The 19,731-nt window shown below is 49.4% G+C and overlaps 1 protein-coding gene across 1 annotated transcript; it reads left to right on the top strand.

Moving 5' to 3' along the window:
• Positions 1–4,261: 4,261 nt before the first annotated feature.
• Positions 4,262–18,611, top strand: LOC117869353 (aquaporin-5-like). Its single transcript, XM_034756145.1, has 4 exons — positions 4,262–4,783; positions 14,813–14,974; positions 15,389–15,469; positions 18,091–18,611. The coding sequence occupies exons 1-4, from the start codon at positions 4,262–4,264 to the stop codon at positions 18,277–18,279; spliced, it is 954 nt and encodes a 317-aa protein (XP_034612036.1). The 3' UTR covers positions 18,280–18,611.
• The last annotated feature ends 1,120 nt before the right edge of the window (positions 18,612–19,731 follow it).

Here is a 19,731-nt window from a genome sequence, read left to right as displayed (position 1 = left end):
GGGGGGGGGGGGGGGGGGGGGGGGGGAGGAACGGAGTGAGTCAGCCGGAATGTTTTGTTTCAATGTTGACACTGAAAAAAAATTAACTTTTTTTTTTTTGGTATGACTTAACTTGAAATTTTAGAATGGAAAATCGTTTCAAATAAAAAAAATGAGACTTTTCATTCAGAAAATGTCATAGTGGAGCATTGGAACGACTCTGAAACCTCTAAATTCCAATGGGGAAACCGCTCCAAAACAATCTTCTCTTGCAAACAGGTTTGGTTCTGACAAATTGACATTTTCAGACGAAAAAAGTCTCGTCAGAAAATTCCCGTGGATAGGACAGGAAAGATGCGTCCTGCGGGCGCTGTGATTCCCCTGGGGAGCGGATATGGGGATCAGTCCATCACCATGGGGCACTGTTGTAGGGCGTGGGGTGCCTGGTCATGCTCACAAGGTCCATACGGCGCTAGACCAAGCTATGGGGGCTGGGTGCAGATTGCTTTGCTAGTGCCAAGCGAGGCAGAAACATTTGAAGACCAGAAACGTGGCCTACGAAGTGTTGGTTCCTTCCCCACCCCGCTCCTTAGGGCCAGCTCCGTCACTGGGGGTCAGACAGAATTAATCAGAAGTCAAACTGGTACAAAGAAACCGAGATGGTTTCCAGGTAAGTTGGTGTCATGAGAAATGCGTCGTCTTTCAGTGGCTGTCACCAAAACACATTGGTTTCCATCAGGTTTAATTAGACGCCATCTATTATCGAATCGCAGGAAGGGCCTGCCCAAGGGAAAGCAGAATGGAATTTGGTTGCTGGGTTGCAGGAGCAGAATGTCACCAACCGTAACCCTTTGCAGGCTGCAGATAAAGGCAGCGCCTATTGGTCGTAGGTTTAGCTGGCAGTCTGGAAAGAACCGGGCTCCGAACTGGTGAGAAATAGCCCGTGTGTTCATGAAACCATGTTGGCTTGTCTTGAGTTCTACCCTGCACTCGCTCACAGAGAAACTAACGCGAACGTGCTCCGCTATTGATAGGACCTGGGGAGCTGCTACTCCAGAGACAGCAGGGGAAGCCCACAGCACTAACACGCCTGCTCTGGAGTGGATTCTGAGTGTGCACATGGAAAAATCAACTGGCATTAGTTGGCACCCGCAGTACAGACCGTACAGACTTCTACAGGGCATGTAGCTCCATGGTAAAGCATTTGACTATCTCTCAAGAGGTCCCTGATTCAAATCCAGGAGCCACCTTTGCGGGAGTCAGCCTGGATGATCAGGTGGTCCCTTCTGGGCTTGAAATGAATCAGCTGGGGTGAGTGAAGTCCCCTGTCACCCATAAGGGGGCTCCCTCCCGATCAGAGGTGAGGCACATGGTGTCACGGCACCTAAGGCTGCTGCTGTCCAGCAAGCAGAGACCTTTGCCAGCCTGAAGGGCCCAAGACTGGGCCGGGGGAGTCAACTGTCGAGTTCCTTTTGATTTCAGCGGGGCAGAGAGTAAGATTAGGGGGCTGGTTGGACACTGAGGAGGCCCACCCCACTCCTCTGCCACAGAATTCCTGTGTGCCTGTGAGCAAGTCACTTAGAATACAATTTTCAAAAGTGACGTCGGCACTGAGGAAGCACCTAACTCTCACTGGCACCCAGGCTCCTACCCCTCTTGATCAGTTTTGAAAATGAGACTTAGGCACTTTTGAACGTTGTACCCTGGCTTCGTGCCTCAGTTTCCCCTCTGTAGAATGGGGCTAATAACCCTGCCCTGCCTCACAGGGGTGCTATGAGGATAAATATGTTAAAGACTGTGAGGTGCTCTGATACCTTGGTGACGGGGCCAGAGAAGCATAGATGATTGTTAGAATCAGGATTCACATTCACACAAACAATTGCAAAGTTGAATGAATAAACACTTCCTCAAGCCCTTTGTTTTTCAGGGCTGTGTGAATGGCCCTGAGCAGTAATGAGATGGATTCACACATGGACTCTGGAATCTAAATGGCTCAGGACTGATGCTTATTTATGGTTTATTTATGGGCCAGATCTTGCCCGAGCGATCCTTTCGTGGTCTTGAAATAACACAAGATCTGGGCTTTTCGCTATTTCCACCACTTGGGATTAAGAAGACCAGATGTCACAATATTAGCTCCCTCCTGTTTACAGATCCCATGGTTAAAAATAAAATAAAAGCCCTATGCAAAACCAGGTAGACAAGGACGCCACAGTGCCAGTGACTGGATTCTTACCTTGGCAGTAGGAGAGAGGGAGAAATTGCCATGACTGCAAAGTGGGTATGGATAATACCCAGGAGGCCCTGCGAGAGCATTGCTATTTGGGAAAAGTGATGCCTAGACCTCCTTCTGGCCTGCTGAATGCGTTGACCCTTGCACGTGACAGAGTTATTTGAATGTCTGATTACTGGGCGGTTCCCCCTCTCCTAGAGAAAGCCAAGGATATTTATTGCAATAAAAGAAACTTCAAATCCTATGTCAATGCCCCCCGGTGAATGCCAATTTGGCATGGACTGGACAGCGGCCCTGGAAATTCAGTGGGACAGAACCCGCTTCTGATCCTGTGAATTTCATTGTGCATGTACCTCAACGAGCAATGCCTGGTTTAAAACGACCTCTGTACGCCTGGCCATCTCTACACATGCTGCGGCCCTGCGACGGAGCCCAAACGAATTAATCCTCTCCCCAAACAGCGAGGCCTGCCAATTGATCTCTGTCGTATTTGTAGGTTTCGGATTTTAGATAAAATACACAGAGGTATATTAGAAGCCGTCAGTATTTTTGGCAGGTTCATTTCAACAACTCAGCCTGTGATTAATAACTCTGATTAAATACTTTACGTTTTCCCTGGCTTATGTTCCAGTTTTTCCGTTTCTAATCTGATTCAGTCTCTGTGCCCTCTTTGTTCTAGGATGACCTTTGAGAGTCCAGCCAGTCTTGCATACAGTTCCACAGCTGGGTTAGGAGGGGTTTTGCTGGATGCATAAGGTCCTGTTGACAAATTGATTATCTCCCCTGCCCCCTTGCAAGTCTACTTCATGAAAAAGTGCTCAACGCCCGGCTGTTTGTAAGAAGCCTGGGATGTGTCAATCACCACCACCAGACACCGCCGTGGCTCAGAAGTTAAGCAGATGGAGAATTTACCTTCCGCGGCTCTAAAAGATCAAGTCCCTGCCATTTGAGCTAACCTGCTACCTGTATATGGCCTCAGGGCATCTGCTGCCTGTGGTGTATTCGCTCAGCTTCAGAAGTCAGCCTTTGCTACATCCATAGCACACAGTCACGAGAGTGAGGGCCCATGAGACCCCTGTGGGATGGAGACAAAGGGGGGTTTAACCCCAGGGGCGTCCCTTGTCCCATGGGTGGGGGGTGGTTGGAGGAAGAGAGCGAGGTGACAGGGACGCCGTAAAATGATCAGAGTTCAAGTTTGGGTTAGAAAAGCCTCTGACCCTGGTGGATTTTCCCACCGCCGCTGGATCCCGGTATTCGCTCTACGCAGCAGGGCCGGCAAACCAGATCAAAGAACCTGCCGGTTAATCTCCCCTTGGTTGCTCTGTTAAGTGGTTGCCAGCATAACATCATCCCGCAGGGCCGGAGCAAATGGAGACTAGCTCCTGGGAACTCGGTGGGGTCCCTCCCGGTTGGCGGCAGGGAGCAGAGTTTATCCCACAGGATGGAATGAGCAGCGGAGCCTGCAGACGGCGGAGGTCAACGGGAGGACTCAGACAGTAAACGCTCTGCTCAAACAGAGGCCAGCCCTCAGCCGCCTGACAGCTCTGGACACTAGGCAGGTAAATATTTCCATTGCCCTGGGATGGGAGCTGCCCTGTGCAGCGTCGGAGAGGGAAGATGGAAGGAGCTTCTTTCCCCACACAAGAGCTGGAGGCCGGATTATCCCCTATCCATAAGGGGAGCTGGCCGAAGGGAATCCTGCATCCCTCCTGGTTGGTCAGCAGGAGGCTGCAGTCTGCAGGAGGGGTACATGCCCGGGCCATGCTCCCCCATCCCTCCCCAACCTCTGCCCTCCTGCCCAAGCCAGGTCAAATCGGCCTCAGCCATGCTCTGGCCAAGGCCCCTAGTGGTTGGTCTTGACACTGCCCCACTTTGGAGCCCGTTCCTGGAAAGCCTGCCGGAGTCAAGCCAGTCCCCGCCTCCCGCTGACGTCCACGCAGCACCTGCTGCAGAAGGGGAGAAGGAGGGGGCGATGTTATAAATGCGAAGGGGACAGAACTGAGCCCTAGAACGTCACTCGTGCCCTGGGATCCTTCGCCGTGTTTTAGGATGGAGCTGCCCCGGGTGCCCTGCAGAGCTTGGGACGTTTGTCTCCTCAAAGCTTTGCTGGCTGAGTTTATGGGCACCGGGATCTTTCTCTTCACTGGGTTGGCCTCCATCACTCCTTGGACTCAGCCTGCAGTTGACCCAGGGAATCCGGGCATCACTGGCCAGAGCCAGTCCTCTGGGGCTGGTTCTGAGCCGAGCGGTACCATGTACTCAGCCGTTGCTGCCACCCCGAGCCTGGGGGACGTGGGGACGCAGGCTCCTTGCAGCTTGGCCTCCCCCAACCCGCTCCACGTGTCACTGGCCTTCGGGAGCTCGGTGGCTCTCATGTCCTACTGTGCCTTGCCCCTGAGCGGCGGTCATCTGAACCCGGCGGTGACCGTCTCCATGCTGGTGGCTGTGAAAGTGAGGCCAGCCTGGGCCATGTGCTACATCCTGGCACAGCTGCTCGGGGGCATCACCGCCTCAGCTCTCCTCTACGGGCTGACTCCAGAACATGCCCGGGGGGAGATGGGTGTCAACAAGGTGAGTAACGAGTCCCAGGGCTTTGGGGAGTTGGTTCTTCTAGGAGAGGTCCCAAGCAGGAGGTGGGCCATGGGCATTAGAGATGGGCCTGGATCAAACCCAACTCTGTGCGGCCCTAGACTGGGTGGGAAGGGGGCTCTGAACTTTGTGTCAGAACCAGTTTGTTCTGACCCTTTCGAAATGACACGGTTTGGCTTTTCATTTCAAAACAATGTTTCGTTTTGAAATTGAATTTGATTTACAAACCAACCGACCAAATCAAAAACCAGAGGCTGAAAAACACTGAAAGTGGAATGCAAAAGCTGAAAAAAAATAGTTTGGTTTCCTTTTTTTCCCCCATCTTGTTTCAGGTGTTTTTCAGTCTGAAAAGAAGTTTTTGTTGTTGTTTTTGTTTATTTGTTGTTTCAGTCAGAGCAACTGAAAAAAAATCCAGTTTCGGTTCAAAACGAATAATTTCCCCCCCCCCGCCCCCCCCCGGATTTTTTGCCTTGGTGACCAAACCGAAAAAACCAATCCTTTGCTCAGCTCTAGTGTGTCGTTTGTTTCCAGACACAAAGAAGGAGCCAGTTACTTTCAGTTCCAGCTGAAAAGAATTTTAGATTAAGGAAACCAATCGGAAATTAACATTTCCAGGGGAGAGAGCGCAGTGTGTGTGTCTGGGGTGAGAATCTGCACTGAATTCAGCACACAAAGGATGCCTGTCACTGCAGACAGGAAAGCCCCAAAGAGGGCAGAACAAAAACTGGGGTTAGGGACAGGTCTGCACTTAAAACGCTGCATTGGCATGCAGCTGCACTGCCGTAGTGCTTTTAAGAAAGATGCTGTAAGCCAACAGGAGAGAACTTCTGATAGCTTAGTTAATCCACCTGCTGTCTACACTGGTGCTTAGGTTCATATAGCCACATGCATTTGCATCCCTGAGCGAGGTAGTTATACTGAAGTAAATTTGTAGTGTAGACCAGGGTTAAGATAGAGCTGGGCAACATTTTTCGGCTGGCCAAAACCTTTTTTCGGTGAAAAGGGCAGAGTCGGCACAACACCAAAACATTTTGCAAATTCATGCCAGTTTCATCAAATTGTTTGGGTAAAAATGAAGTGTGTGCACCTTCCTCTGAAGATTCATCTGTTCCTGGATGGGACAGGAAACTGGGCTGGGGAACCAGAGGGGGGGGGAGGGGTCTCCTCCTGCCATGGCACTGCCTGTGTTCTGGGGGTGTTAGAGCCAGTTCCAGTAACAACTCTTGCGATACGGCCTGTCACTCTAATCAGATGTGTTTTTGTCCCCCTGGTTCGGAGCCCTTCTGTGCAGCGGTGTGTGGAAAAGGATGGTGGAATGTGCTAGAAAGCTCTCCCGCCAACGCAGCGCTGTCTACACCAGGGACTAGGTTGCATTCCTCAGGGGGGTGGATTTTTCACACCCCTGAGCGACATAGTTCTACCGATGTATGTGTGTAGTGTAGACCTGGCCTGAGTGTTGCCAGGCTGCATCAGTCCATCCATCAGTCGCGGCTCAGCGTGGAGCTTGGGATAGCGCTGAGGGACAGACTAGGCACCACACAGGGCAAAGGCTGAGGACCGGACAGGCAGAGGGGGCTATTCGTAGATTCCAAGGTGAGACAGGACCACTGCGAACATCCAATCTGATCCCCGCACAACACAGGCCCGAGAATAATTCCTCGAGTAGATACGTCAGCAGTCATTGGCGTTGCCTCTAGGTTTGCAGGCAGGTTCTGGCCCCCATTTGCTAGAAGGCTCTGGGTTTGCAAGAGGGAACCTCTTATTGCTGGGGGCGTCCATGGGAAGACACAGTCCCTGCCCTAGTCTCCTAACATGAGAGTGACGGCAGACGGGGTTGCAAGCTGAGGGGCTGGGCAGCTCTTCACGTCTTGTTACTAAATGCCCCCCCCCTCCAACCCACCGGAATCCCCTCCCGGGGCATAGTGCCCTCCCTCACCAACCCCCACCGCTTCCTGACCCACGTGCCGCGTGGCAAGGTGCCCCACTCTCCCCCCCCTAAGCCCCAGCCCCGCCCCCCTACCTTTCCCCTCCACATGACTCCTGATGCCAGGGCAGGTCCCAGGGCTGTGAAAACAGCTCCCGTTCCCCCATCGCCTGCCCTGCCGAGCTACCAGCCTGAGTACAGAGCCCACTCCTGGGCCCCTGGCACCCTTCTTCTTCCTGCTCCCCCTGCCCAGTGGATTGGCAATACAGCAGCCTGCCAGCGCAGAGATCAGAGCCCTCCCTTGTCCCAATCCCCCACCAGCAGCTGTTACTGACACCCAGGTACTGTTTTTTGCTGCCCGAGTCACAATTTGCTACCCCCACCAGCCCCCATCCTCAGGGCCAGGCCAGAGCTGAGGTGTTTGGCAGAGAAGAGCATGGGGGTGGTGGTCGGGGGGACGGCCTCAAGACAGGCACGGGCAGGGGGAGCTGCAGATCAGGATTCAGAGCATTGGCAGAGGTGGGGTCTCACCTGAATTGCAGAGGGTTTCGCAGGCCAGGAGAGAGGCATGTTAGCAGAAATGTGCGAGGTCTCAGGATTGCAATAAGTAAGGTGACCATTCCCAAAGGGAAAACAGGACACCACACGGGGCTAGCCCAAAGCTCCCTGCCCCCACAATGGGGCTGGCCCCAGCCACTCACCTGAGCCCCCCTCCCAGGGAGCTGGCGTTGCTGCTCGCCCAAGCCTTACCTGGCCTCCCCCATGAGGTTGGCGCTGGCATTGCTTGAGCCCTGCCTGCCACCCGCCCGAGCCCTGCCTCCTCCCCATGCAGGGCTGGGATCTCCGCTCGCCACCGCCCTGCCCCCGCATGTTCCACCGCATCCCACTTTTTGACAAAAAAACGTTGTTGATCGAGTTGGTGAGAGCCAATGGGACAAACGCCCACCTTGGCCAAAAAATCCAGGACAGGGCTTTAAAAAAGGGACGGTCCCAGCCAAAACGGGACCTCTGGTCACCCTAACGATAGGAAGCTCATCACAGAGTGGTGTAGGACCACATGGGGAGGAGCAAGATTTATCTGCACGGTACCTGGTTCTCACCAGTGCAGCAAACCCTTCTCACGAAAATCTCCAAAATTGGGACCAAACACTTTGGAAAGAAAGTCAGGACGTGCATGAAGTCTGCTGCTGGCTCCCAACAGCCCCATGAGACTAAATGCCACTGACGTAATCCGCTTGTTCTTAGCATTTCTATAAAGCTGTAGTGACCTTTACGTTAATTGCCACATAACAAGGGATTGATACGAGACTCTTTGCAGATCTAGGGATTAATACCCCTCTCCAGGCTAGGACATGGGAAAGAAACTGACTGGAATAGCTACCAGAGTATTGGTCCTGTCAGGGAATACACCCAGTGAAACCCTGGCCTTACTGAAGTCAACGGAAGTTTTTTCCCAGTGACTTCAATGGGGCAGGACTTCCCCGCCATCTCAATCTGGTAGTCATAGAATCATAGAATATCAGGGTTGGAAGGGACCTCAGGAGGTCATCTAGTCCAATCCCCTGCTCAAAGCAGGACCAACCCCAACTAAAAAGTCTAGTCTTGTCTGCCCTTGAAACTAAATGCACTGTAGGGGGACGAGCCTGAATAGAGCCATGTGAATAAACATTTCTTTTGGTTCATTGGATAAACCAACAAATCTGAAAAAAATCAACCCTGGAAATCAATTTTTGTTTTTTTGTTTCTCTCTTTTTCGGTGAACCAAAAAAATCAGGAAAAAAAATGTTTTGTTTCACGTGAGGTTTTTTCTTTTTAACCTTTTAAAATAAACTTAAAAGAAAATTCAAAACCAAAAGTTGCTTTGCATCGAAAAACCGAAGCAGTTTGATTGTTTCAGCTTTTTTTTCCAATTCTGTGAAATTGACATGAGTTCACTAAATGTTTTGGTCGATCTGAATCTGCATTTTATTTTTTGGGGGGGCAAAAAAAAAAAAGGGGTTGTCCAAAAAATGTCATCCAGTTTTAATCCTGAGCTGACGGCTTTGGGGGACTGGGCAGGATGGACTTGTTGACCCAGCTGAACTTTTCCAGCTCAAGGGCCCAGATCTGACTCAGGTCAAACTCCTAGTGAAGTGAGTGAGGGTTAGGCAAGGATTTGAATGGGGGAGCCCATGGTGCTGACTGACATGCACTGCATGAGTTTGCTGCTCCGGGACAGCACCCTGATTCTGCTCCCACTTGGCACTGAACTCTCAAGGACGGTGGCATTAGCTACTAGTGACAATGACCAGCCGCACAGCACCCAGCGCATCGGGGTGAATGAGAGTGGGAGACGGGTGAAACCAGTGGTCTGCCCCTTTCCCTCACCCTGTGCCTGTCATGGCTATTTAGATTCTAAGCTGTTCAGGGCAGGGGCCATCTACTACTCTGTACAGCGCCTAGCACAATAGGGCCTCAAGCTTGGTTGGTCCTTCCTGCAGCAGGCGGGTAGCTGGCCTACTTCTGCTAGGTTGGCCCTGTGCTTAAAATGCAGAATTCCTGCCTACATCACTACAGTGGGAGCGAGGTGCTGTCGCAACACGTGTCTTACTAAGTGAGGAATCCACCACGCGGTCAGAGGACTCGTTGCTAACACACGTCAGCAACTGAGCTCTGATCCGTACGGAAGGAAAATTGTAATACAATGAGAAGCTTAGTCAAAAAGGCCCTAAAGTTAAGAGTAAAGGAAGTAAATCCCTAGAGGTGGCATGTGCCACTGTAGCATTTGTAGTGTAGACATTGTGACGCTGGCAGAGCAGGTACCAGCTCATGCCAAGGTCCCTGGGCCTCGCTGAACATAGCTGGAAACCAGTCTGGCTCTCCTGTGTGTTAGTATTGTTAAAATTGACATTAGAGTTATAAGAATATGTTTAGTGTTTAGACTTTATGAAATGCTTGTCAGATGCAGCATGTATTAATCGAGCTGTATCCCATGTCAGAAGGCAATAGTTAAGTGTCTGCTCTGTAACTAGGAAAGTGTTTGCTATAACTGTAAAACCCCACAGTCAGGAGAGATGCATCAGCAAGTGTGAAATACTAGTTCACCACCAGAGGTGTCATCTCCTCCCTACCAAAAGAAGGCCTAAAGACACCAGACAAACCATTGTGGAACATCAGGGGACAAAAGACTTTGTTGATTTCCCCCTCCACACACACCTTCATGAAGAGGATTTGTGCACAAGATCTCATCCTATCCCAGCTTGAAAGCTGGGGGAAGGAAATAAAAAACCATGTTAAAGAGAAATTATCATCACTATGATGCTTGGAATTTGGAGAGGGCAATATTTGTAAGCATAAGTGCAGGATTGTTAAGCTGGTTAGTTTGGGTTAGCCTTAAAGCACACATAGAGCTTGCATATAGACTCATAGACTATCAGGGTTGGAAAGGACCTCAGGTGGTCATCTAGTCCAACCCTCTGCTCAAAGCAGGACCAATCCCCAACTAAATCATCCCAGCCAGGGCTTTATCAAGCCTGACCTTAAAAACCTCTAAGGATGGAGATTCCACCACCTCCCTAGGTAACCCATTCCAGTACTTCGCTTCATCACCCTCCTAGTGAAATAGTTTTTCCTAATATCCAACCTGGACCTCCCCACTGCAACTTGAGACCATTACTCCTTGTTCTGTCATCTGCCACCACTGAGAACAGCCGAGCTCCTTCCTCTTTGGAACACCCCCTTCAGGTAGTTGAAGGCTGCTATCAAATCCCCCCCTCACTCTTCTCTTCTGCAGAAGAAACAAACCCAGTTTCCTCAAGAGCCATGTGTCCCAGCCCCCTGATCATTTTCATTGCATATACAGTAGCTACTATTACCTTTTGGAACCTAAGCCTGTAATTCATTAGTGGGTATGTTTACCTGCTTTCACCCTGTAAATAACTCTCATTCCCCCTCCCTCCATTTGTGATGGCATGAGCACCTCACACTAGCCCAGCAAGAACTGAATTAGGCTAACTGGACCCAATTAGCTAATAAGACTGCCAACAGGGGGAGCTTTAGGCTGGAGGCAGCTGATTAGGAACAGACTCACCTGTGCACAAAGAGGCAGGGCTTGTATAAAGCCAGGTAGTTAGCGACATGTTGGGGCTTCTGTTGTTGAAATGAGACAGCCACTTTCTGGGATGAGGGAAGTGTGTTTAGGGGACTGCTGCTGGAAAGGCTGAAGGGAAACAGGCTGCAGTCATGCCCAGAGTGGAGGGCATTGTAAGCTGGCAAACCTGGGGGCAGGGGGAAGCTGGAGATGTAGGAAGAAGCCCAGGGAAACAGCAGTAAGAGTTAGGACTTTGGCTGCTTGTTATAGGGTCTCTGGGCTGGACCCCAGTGTAGGGGGCAGGCCTGGATTCCTCTACCAGCCACTGGGGAGTAGCCAGAGCATTGTAGGCATCAGCCAGACAGCAGGTCTGGAAAGCCTGTGAATTCCTTAGAAAGGGAGGATTTTAGTGACTTTGCTGCAGGGCAAAGCCACAGAGAGGAAGCTGCAGGCCTAGGAGTGAGCTGGAGAGCAGAGCAAGAGAGGTCAGGGGAAGACATCACTAAAGGGAGAGCGTAAGCTGGAGAGCTAATCCCCCAGGGCAGCCAGCAGGGGGTGCCATTTGCAGTGAGTGGCCCCTGTGACAGTGACCGGGATGATGATAGTGACTGTGAAATGCTCAGGGAGAGAGAGAGACTACAGAAATCAACTCAATAATAATGGGGGATTTCAACTACCCCCCCCCCCCATTGACTGGGTACATATCCTCTCGGTATGGGATACAGAGACAAAGTTTCTTGACACTTTAAATGACTGCTTCTTGGAGCAGCTAGTCCTAAAACCCACAATTCTTGATTTAGTCTGAAGTGCAGTACAGGATCTGGTCCAAGAGGTGAGTATAGTTGGATGGCTTAGTAATAGTGACCACAACATAATTAAAATTTAACATCCCAGGGGTGTGTGGTGGGGGGGACACCACAGCAGCCCCCTGGGGTAGCATTTAATTGCAGAGAGGGGAATGACACAAAAATGAGGCAGTCGGTTAAACAGAAGTTAAAAGGGACAGCGCTAAAAGTGAAATCCCTGCAAGCTGCATGGAACGTTTAAATACACCATAATAGTGACTCAGATTAAATGTACACTCTAGCTTTAGAAGGACCAAAAAAAGCCACCATGGCTAAACCAAAAAAGTAAAAGAAGCAGTTACAGGCAAACAGGCATCCTTTAAAAAGTGGAAGTTAAATCCTATTGAGGAAAATAGAAAGGAGCATAAACTCTGTCAAGTGAAGTGTAAAAAATATAATTAGGAAGGCCAAAAATGAATTTGAAGCAAAGATTCAAAGCAACAGCAAAATTTTCTTTAAGTACATCAGAAGCAGGAAGCCTGCTAAACAACCACTCGGCCCACCGGACAATTGAGATGCTAAAGGAGCACTCAAGGACGATAAGGCCATTGCGGAGAAACTAAATGAATTCTTTGCATCTGTCTTCATGGCTGGGGAGGTGAGGGAGATTCCCCAACTTGAGCCATTCTTTTTAGGTGACAAATCTGAGGAACTGTCCCAGATTGAGGGGATTTTGGAACAAATTGATAAACTAAACAGTAATAAATCACTAGTACCAGATGGCATTCACCCAAGAGTTCTGAAGGAATTAAAACGTGAAATTGCAGAACTACTAAATGATAGGTTTGTAACCTATCATTTGAATCAGCTTCTGTACCAAATAACTGGAGCATAGCTAATGCGATGCCAATTTTTAAAAATGACTCCAGAGGTGATCTTGGCAATTACAGGCCAGCAAGCCTGACTTCAGTACTGGACAAATTGGTTGAAACTGTAGTAAAGAACAGAATGATCAGAGACATAAATGAACATAATTTGTTGGGGAAGCGTCAATGTGTTTTTTGTAAAGGGAAATCATGCCTCACCAATCTACTAGAATTCTTTGAGGGGGTCAACAAGCATGTGGACAAAGGGGATCCAGTGAATAAAGTGTACTTAGATTTTCAGAAAGCCTTTGACAAGTTCCCTCACCAAAGGCTCTTAAGCAAAGTAGCTGTCATGGGATAAGAAGGAAGGTTCTCTCATGAATTGGTAACTGGTTAAAAGATAGGAAACAAAGGGTAGGAATAAATGGCCAGTTTTTTCAGAATGAAGAGAGGTAAAAAGTGGTGTCCCCCAGGGGTGTGTACTGGGCCTAGTCCTAATCAACATTTTAATAAATGATCTGGAAAAAGGGGTAAACAGTAAGGTGGCAAAATTTGCAGATGGTACAAGACTGCTCAAGATAGTTAAGTCCACAGCAGATGAGAAGAGTTACAAAGGGACCTCACAAAACTGGGTGATTGGGCAACAAAATGGCAGATGAAATTCAGTGTTGATAAATGCAAAGTAATGCACATTGGAAAACACAATCCCAACTATACATATAAAATGATGGGGTCTAAATTAGCTGTTACCACTCAGGAAAGAGTCAATGTGCAGTGTCAGTCAAAAAGGCAAACAGAATGTTGGGAATCATTAAGAAATGGATAGACAATAAGACAGAAAATATCATGTTGCCTCTATATGAATCCATTGTATGCCCACATCTTGAATACTGTGTGCAGATGTGGTTGCCCCATCTCAAAAAAGATATGTTGGAATTGGAAAAGGTTCAGAAAAGGGCAACAAATATGATTAGGGATATGGAACAGCTTCCATATGAGGAGAGATTAATAAGACTGGGAGTTTTCAGCTTGGACAAAAGATGACGGGGGCGGGGGGGGAGGGTATGATAGAGGTCTATACAATCATGACTGGTGTGGAGAAAGTAAATAAGGGAGTTTTATTTACTCCTTCTCATACAAGAACTAGGAGTCACCAAATTAAATTAATAGGCATTAGGTTTAAAACAAAAGGAAGTATTTCTTCACACAACACACAGTCAACCTGTGGAACTCTTTGCCAGAGGATGTTGTGAAGGCCAAGACTATAAGAGGTTTAAAAAAAAAAAAAAAAAAAACCCTAGAAAAATTCATGATGGATAGGTCCATCAATGGCTATTAGCCAGGTTGAACAGGGATGGTGTCCCTAACCTCTGTCTGTTTGCCAGAAGCTGGGAATGAGCGACAGGGAATGGATCACTTCTGTTCATTCCCTCTGGGGCATCGGGCATTGGCCGCTGTCAGAAGACAGGATACTGGGCTAGATGGACCTTTGGTCTGACCCAGTATGGCCGTTCTCATGTCCTTAGGCACTGATATGATAAACATGAATAAGAATTTAAAAAAGGGAAGGGATAGAGGATGCGGTGTGTTTGTGATCATCTGTACAGGTGCAAGGGAATGTGCTGGCCGGGTGTGCCCATACAGCTCTGGGCAAAGGGCTGGTGTGTGGGTTTGAATTTGGGGGTGGTGGTGTGTGCATGGTTGAGGGTATGTGTGTGTGCCTGTCTCTCAGAGCATGGGGCCAGTGAGTGTGGAACTGCACTATACGGAGGGGAGGTGGTGTTGCATCTAGGTGATCACACACTTGTAAGCTGGTTTATGGTTGTAAGTGCAGGTTGCCTGATGTCTCTGGTGATGATAATAATAATACTAATACCTAGGGATTTCCATCAGTATAGCTTAAAGCCCTTTACAAGGAGGTCTGTATCATTATCCCCATTGTACAGATGGGGAAACTGAGGCACAGAGCAGGGAAGTGACTTGCTGAAGGGCAGCCCAGCAGGCAGTGGCTATGCAGGGAACTGAACTCTGCGTGCCAGTCCAGTGCCCTTGCCCCTGTTTGTAAATGAAGGTGGAAGAAAAGAGGGACAGTAAGGCACATCCCACCATTGCTGCCAGGGCATGAAGGGCTTTGGCCTTAATAGAACTACCGGTGAAATTCCTCTGGCCAGCAGCTGCCTGTGCTGTGGTAGCCTGCCCTGTCCTCCTATGCTGTGAACACCCCTGAGCTGGGCTGGGAACCCTCCCGAGTCATTATCTGCACTGGTGCCTGCCATTCCCCATAGCCAAGCAGAAGCAGGGGCCTGGCCCAGCCGAACCTCTCCACCTTGTAATGCTGTTGTTGTGTCTCTGGTTCTGAAAGCATAGCTGGCTCCGGGGGTCACGATCCTGCAAGCCCTCGGCATAGAGGTGATCGTCTCCTTCCAGCTGGTCCTCTGCATCCTCGCCACATCCGGGAGCAAGAGAGACCCTGCCAAGGGCGGGCATCTGGTCATCGGGCTCTCGGTCATGCTGGGGCACCTGGCTGCCGTGAGTACTTTGGTCACCTCAAGCTGGCAGCAGCTCGTCCCTTTCAGGAAGCCTGGTCCTGCAGGCCACATTTGGGAGTCTTTAGATTTGAACTCACGGAACTCATGCTGCAAGGCTGTAAAAGTGCCGTGTAGATGTGGGGCCCAGGCTCTGTGACCCTCCCTGCTCACATGGGGCCCAGAGCTTCGGCTCCAGCTTGAGCCCGAAGGTCTAGACGGCAATTTACGGCCCTGCAGTCCACGCCCGAGTCAGCAGACGCAGGCCTGCTGCAGGGGTTTTATTGCACCCTCCGGCGTCGGGCTGATGCATCTGTAGAAATTATCCTGCTACTTGGGATCCTGGCGCTTCCCTCCCCCTTGACAACTTCTGCAGACTCCGTGTTTATCTCGTGTCTCTGTCACTCTTTCTCTCCAGATCGGTTACACCGGATGCAGCATGAATCCCGCCCGGTCACTGGGCCCCGCTTTGATTACTTTTGAATTTGCTAATCACTGGGTAAGTGAGCAATTTCCAAGCCTGGTTTAGACTGTGCGGTGCTTCAAGTCCGGTTCTTTTCCAGCAAGCGACTGTACAAAGGGGTCTCTGGGTTTATCGATTACTCAGATCAAGTGTGCCCAGGTTCCAAGTAAAACGATCGGTAATTTCTAACTACCAGAATAGCAAGAGACGCCTGGGATCTGCGGGTCAAGTTGAGTCCTCTCCTTTTCATGCATTATCCCCTGTAATAAAGGCAGAATCAGGTCCATTGGAGAGAATAACCACAGCTGGCCTTCAGAACAGAGCCTGATTCTGATCTCACGCCGGTTCCATACTGGTGTCACTCCACTTAGTCCAATGGGTCGTGTCTGATTTACAATGGTATAGGAGAGCGCCTAATCAGGCCCCAGCTCCCTGGGAGATGAAATGCCGGACGGTTTCAGCGAGGATTGTGTTTGCTTTGGGCAAAGCGTGGCGTTTTTCGTACCATTGCTGACAATTCTGCCTTTTCTTCCTCTGTTTGAGACTGATGACGCCAATTTCCTTCTTTGCTTTATGAGGGCGACGGAATGTGCTTCCCGCACGGTGGGTTATTAAAGCTCTTAATCAGGCTACGTGCAGAGCGCAATCCTGTGCAGGCTTCCCCGGTTATTCATGTCTCCATAAAAAGACTCAATTTGTAATGGAATTGGGGGGATTTAAAAAAAAAATGGCAAAACACCCAATTGTTGTGAATCTCATTGCCTTTTCTCAGAGAATCTCAGACCCTGACCCCGCTGGACTCAAGGAGAGTTTTGTTATTGACTTCAAGGCCCTGAGATGTTCTATGTTTGAGTCGGGGGCAGGTGAAGGAACTTCCAAAGCTGGGGAACCCCTCACAAAGTGACCGGTGGGTGTGATTATACTTCCCACTAGGAGTTGGCCCAAGCAACTACAATGAGACAAACAGAGCAATTCCCTCTGCTGAAGTGGTAGATGCCTGTGGGCTGCAGCCTCAGCCGGTGCAAATAGGCACCTCTGCATTTGTTTGAATGGAGCTGGGCTGAACTACACGAGCTGGGGATCTTGCCTCGTATTTTCAGTGATGATGATCCTGGGTTCTCCCTCAATGGCGACTGTGGCCACAATTACACACACAAACCTGTGCTAAAAGGACATTAAACGGTGCCCATTTCAAGCCCCTGCTCCAAAGCATGGAGGCGCCGGAGCTTCTCAATGAGACGGCGCTGGGAATTGTTTTAACATGGGCCAAGCAATGTATTTCCCCCTAATTTCGTTCTTAGAAAGGGCTGAACCATTTTTTGCTGAAACTTCCCCCCCCAAAATTCAGCCATACTACATGGGGAAAGTCAGCATGAACAATTAATGTTTGGCAAAGATATAAGCAACTGTAACCACTAAAGGGTCTTATAATGGAAAGTGTCAGGCAACCTTAACTATAGGCACTGCTAGCATCTCTGCCTCTAATATAGATGGGTAGGGTCAATCCAAACGAGACAACGCTGCTCGGATTTCTGAGTCCCAATCTTCACAGTGCCTGGCTGTGGTCTAGAGAGGGCAGAGAGGCTGGAACAATTTTTATAGTGAAGGTGCTGAGAGTCATTGAACCAAACTCTAAATCCTGCATACGATGGAAACCGCTTCAAGCCAGGGGGTGTAGCAGCCCCCAGCACCCCTAATTCCAGCACCTTTGAGAGAAGGGTGACATTTTTCATACCAAACATTTGTTTGGTGAGAAGACAGATTCAGTGACACTGAAACTGTTAGCAAATTTGCGTTGGTTTCACGGAATTGTTTTAATTGAAACAACAACAACAAAAAAGAAAACACTGAAAAACTGAAATATTTCATTTTGACATTTTTGAAATGAAACATTTCAATTTTTCAGTTCGAAAAGATTTTTCTTTCAAAATTTCATTTCATTTTATTTAAATGAAATAATCAACAACATTTAAAAATGCTTGCAGTCAAACCGAAATGTTAGACTCTGGGTCAAACAGAACATTTCATTTTGATCCAAAATGAAATTTTTTTACACTTTTTGATTTGACAAAAATTCTGAAAAAGATTTGTTTTCTGTTCAACCTGAAACAAGGGATTGGGTTGTTTTTTTCCCCCCAATTTTTCAGAATTGCCAGCAAATCAACAAGTCTGTTATTCACTCAGCTCTGCTTCAGACCATGAGTTACCCACTAAGATTATATTGTGAATGAGTTTGAACTATCAATGCATTTGAGATTATCCTACATCGGTTTGCTCCCAGAGAAAGAGATTGCTTTAGCAACCTGGACAGTTTGCTCCAGGCAAGTAACCAGGAGCAGCGTAAGTGCCTGAAAAGTTGGGGGGGCCACAGGTGCTGAAACTGTGATCCTGTCTCCTTGTGCCACACTGCCCCTTCTCCCTGAGGCCCTGCCTCTGTACCGCCCCTTCTCTCTAAGGCCCTGCCTCCACACTGCCTCTCCCCCCCCCCCCAAGATCCCGCCCCCTGCTCACTCCTCTCCTCCCCCATTGCTTGCCCTTATGGCTAGTAAAAAGTGGGAGGGCATAGCCCTATCCCCCCTGTTCCGGTTCCCCTGCAAGCGAGGCAGGCCCAGAGTTGCCCACTCTCATTAACATCTCTGCTCCTGCTCTCTGTTCAGGTCTTCTGGTTGGGCCCACTTGGCGGGGGTCTGGCCGCAGCCATTCTCAATGAGCTGGTACTGGCCCCGACAGCCAGCGGTTTCCGCCAGTGGCTGACCATGCTGCAGGAGGGACCAAAGGCTGAGCTCAACCTGCAATCCAAGGCTGAGAGCACCACCCAAGAGATGGGATTGAGCGAGACGCCCTGAGGAGCAAGGACAGGGATGTACCAAGAACAGCTGTCGAACAATGCAGTCTTGTGTCTGGGGACTGATGGACCATGGGAAGCATCCAGGATGCTAGCTGTCGCTGTCCCTGTGCTTAGAGCTGGGATATTTACTAGGTTTAGATCATTGGGGACATATTTCTTTTGTTGTCCTTTGAAACCCAGGGTGGAAATGGTTTGATATTTTTTGTGCCCTTCCCAGTTGGCCTCCCAGATTTTCCCCCAAACCCAACAAATTTTCCCAGCGATGTCCTTGCTCTTTCTGAACTGGGGGTGTGCGCGTTAGTTTGCTTTGACAGTGAACATGGTGATATTGCTCCTCCTGGGAATCCCGACTTGCATTGTGTCCATTGCCATAGTCACGCTGAAAGACCCAGAATAATCAATTTGGGTTTTTAGTGGGAAAGGATGGAGGTGAAATGGCCCAGCTTTCATGTGCCTGTCTGTGTGAAGGTCTTTTAGCCCTCCCCGGCAGTGCCACTGCGTGTGGGACATCAGCCATATGCCTCCTGCCCGCCCAGACTTAATCAAGACACTGGATTGATGGCTCTTTGCAACCATCTGTAACCCATTATCCCTCCTTTGGCCTATGACTGTGTAGGTGTTAACTCTGGTCTCTTGCACCACGTGTTAACTCCCTACGTGTTCCACCCTCGTCACCTTCCCCAGACCCGAAGAAGAGCTCCGTGGCACTCGAACGCTTGTCCCGTCCACCAACAGAAGTGGGTCCAATCAAAGATAGCCCCTCCCCTGCCTTGTCTCTAGAATGGAAAGAGAAACCTGGGAATTAATGTCAATGAATGGAAGTGCTGCTATTCAAAGGGCACTGTCAGGGTAGCTGGAAGCACCTGTGTTAACCCGACCATTGCTGGAATGTAAAGAATGGGAGAGTGCCAGCTGCCGTTGGCTTTGCACACCTGCACAAAGCACACCCGCCCGCTCACACCTATGCACAACACTCATCCACATGCACAACAAACAAAAACAAACAACCCTCTCCCTCTCCCACCATAAGCTAACCAAGCAATCTCTCCTCCAGGCAGGGAAGCAACGAGTGCGAAATGGCTCTTGTTGGCTGGGAGGAGATCTGACACTACAATGATGGGCTCTGGCATGACCCTGGATGCTTTTTACACACACTCTGCAGTAAGTGCAGGGCTTTGGAGGGGTCGATTTTAAAGTTTAATTCAGGGAAAGAATCTTTGAAACGTATCAGAGCAAAAAAACTTCAGGACCAGACTCCAAAGAGAAACTGCTGAGCTCCAGTTCATTTGCAAATTTGACACCATCAGATCAGGATTAAACAAAGACTGTGAATGGCTATCCAACTACAGAAACAGTTTCTCCTCCCTTGGTGTTCACACCTCAACTGCTAGCAGAGCACCTCACCCTCCCTGATTGAACTAACCTCGTTATCTCCACACTGATATATACC

The sequence above is a fragment of the Trachemys scripta genome, chromosome 23 (assembly GCF_013100865.1).
Source record: "Trachemys scripta elegans isolate TJP31775 chromosome 23, CAS_Tse_1.0, whole genome shotgun sequence".
Classification (NCBI taxonomy): domain Eukaryota; kingdom Metazoa; phylum Chordata; order Testudines; family Emydidae; genus Trachemys; species Trachemys scripta.
This window is presented reverse-complemented; position numbering and strand designations above follow the sequence as displayed.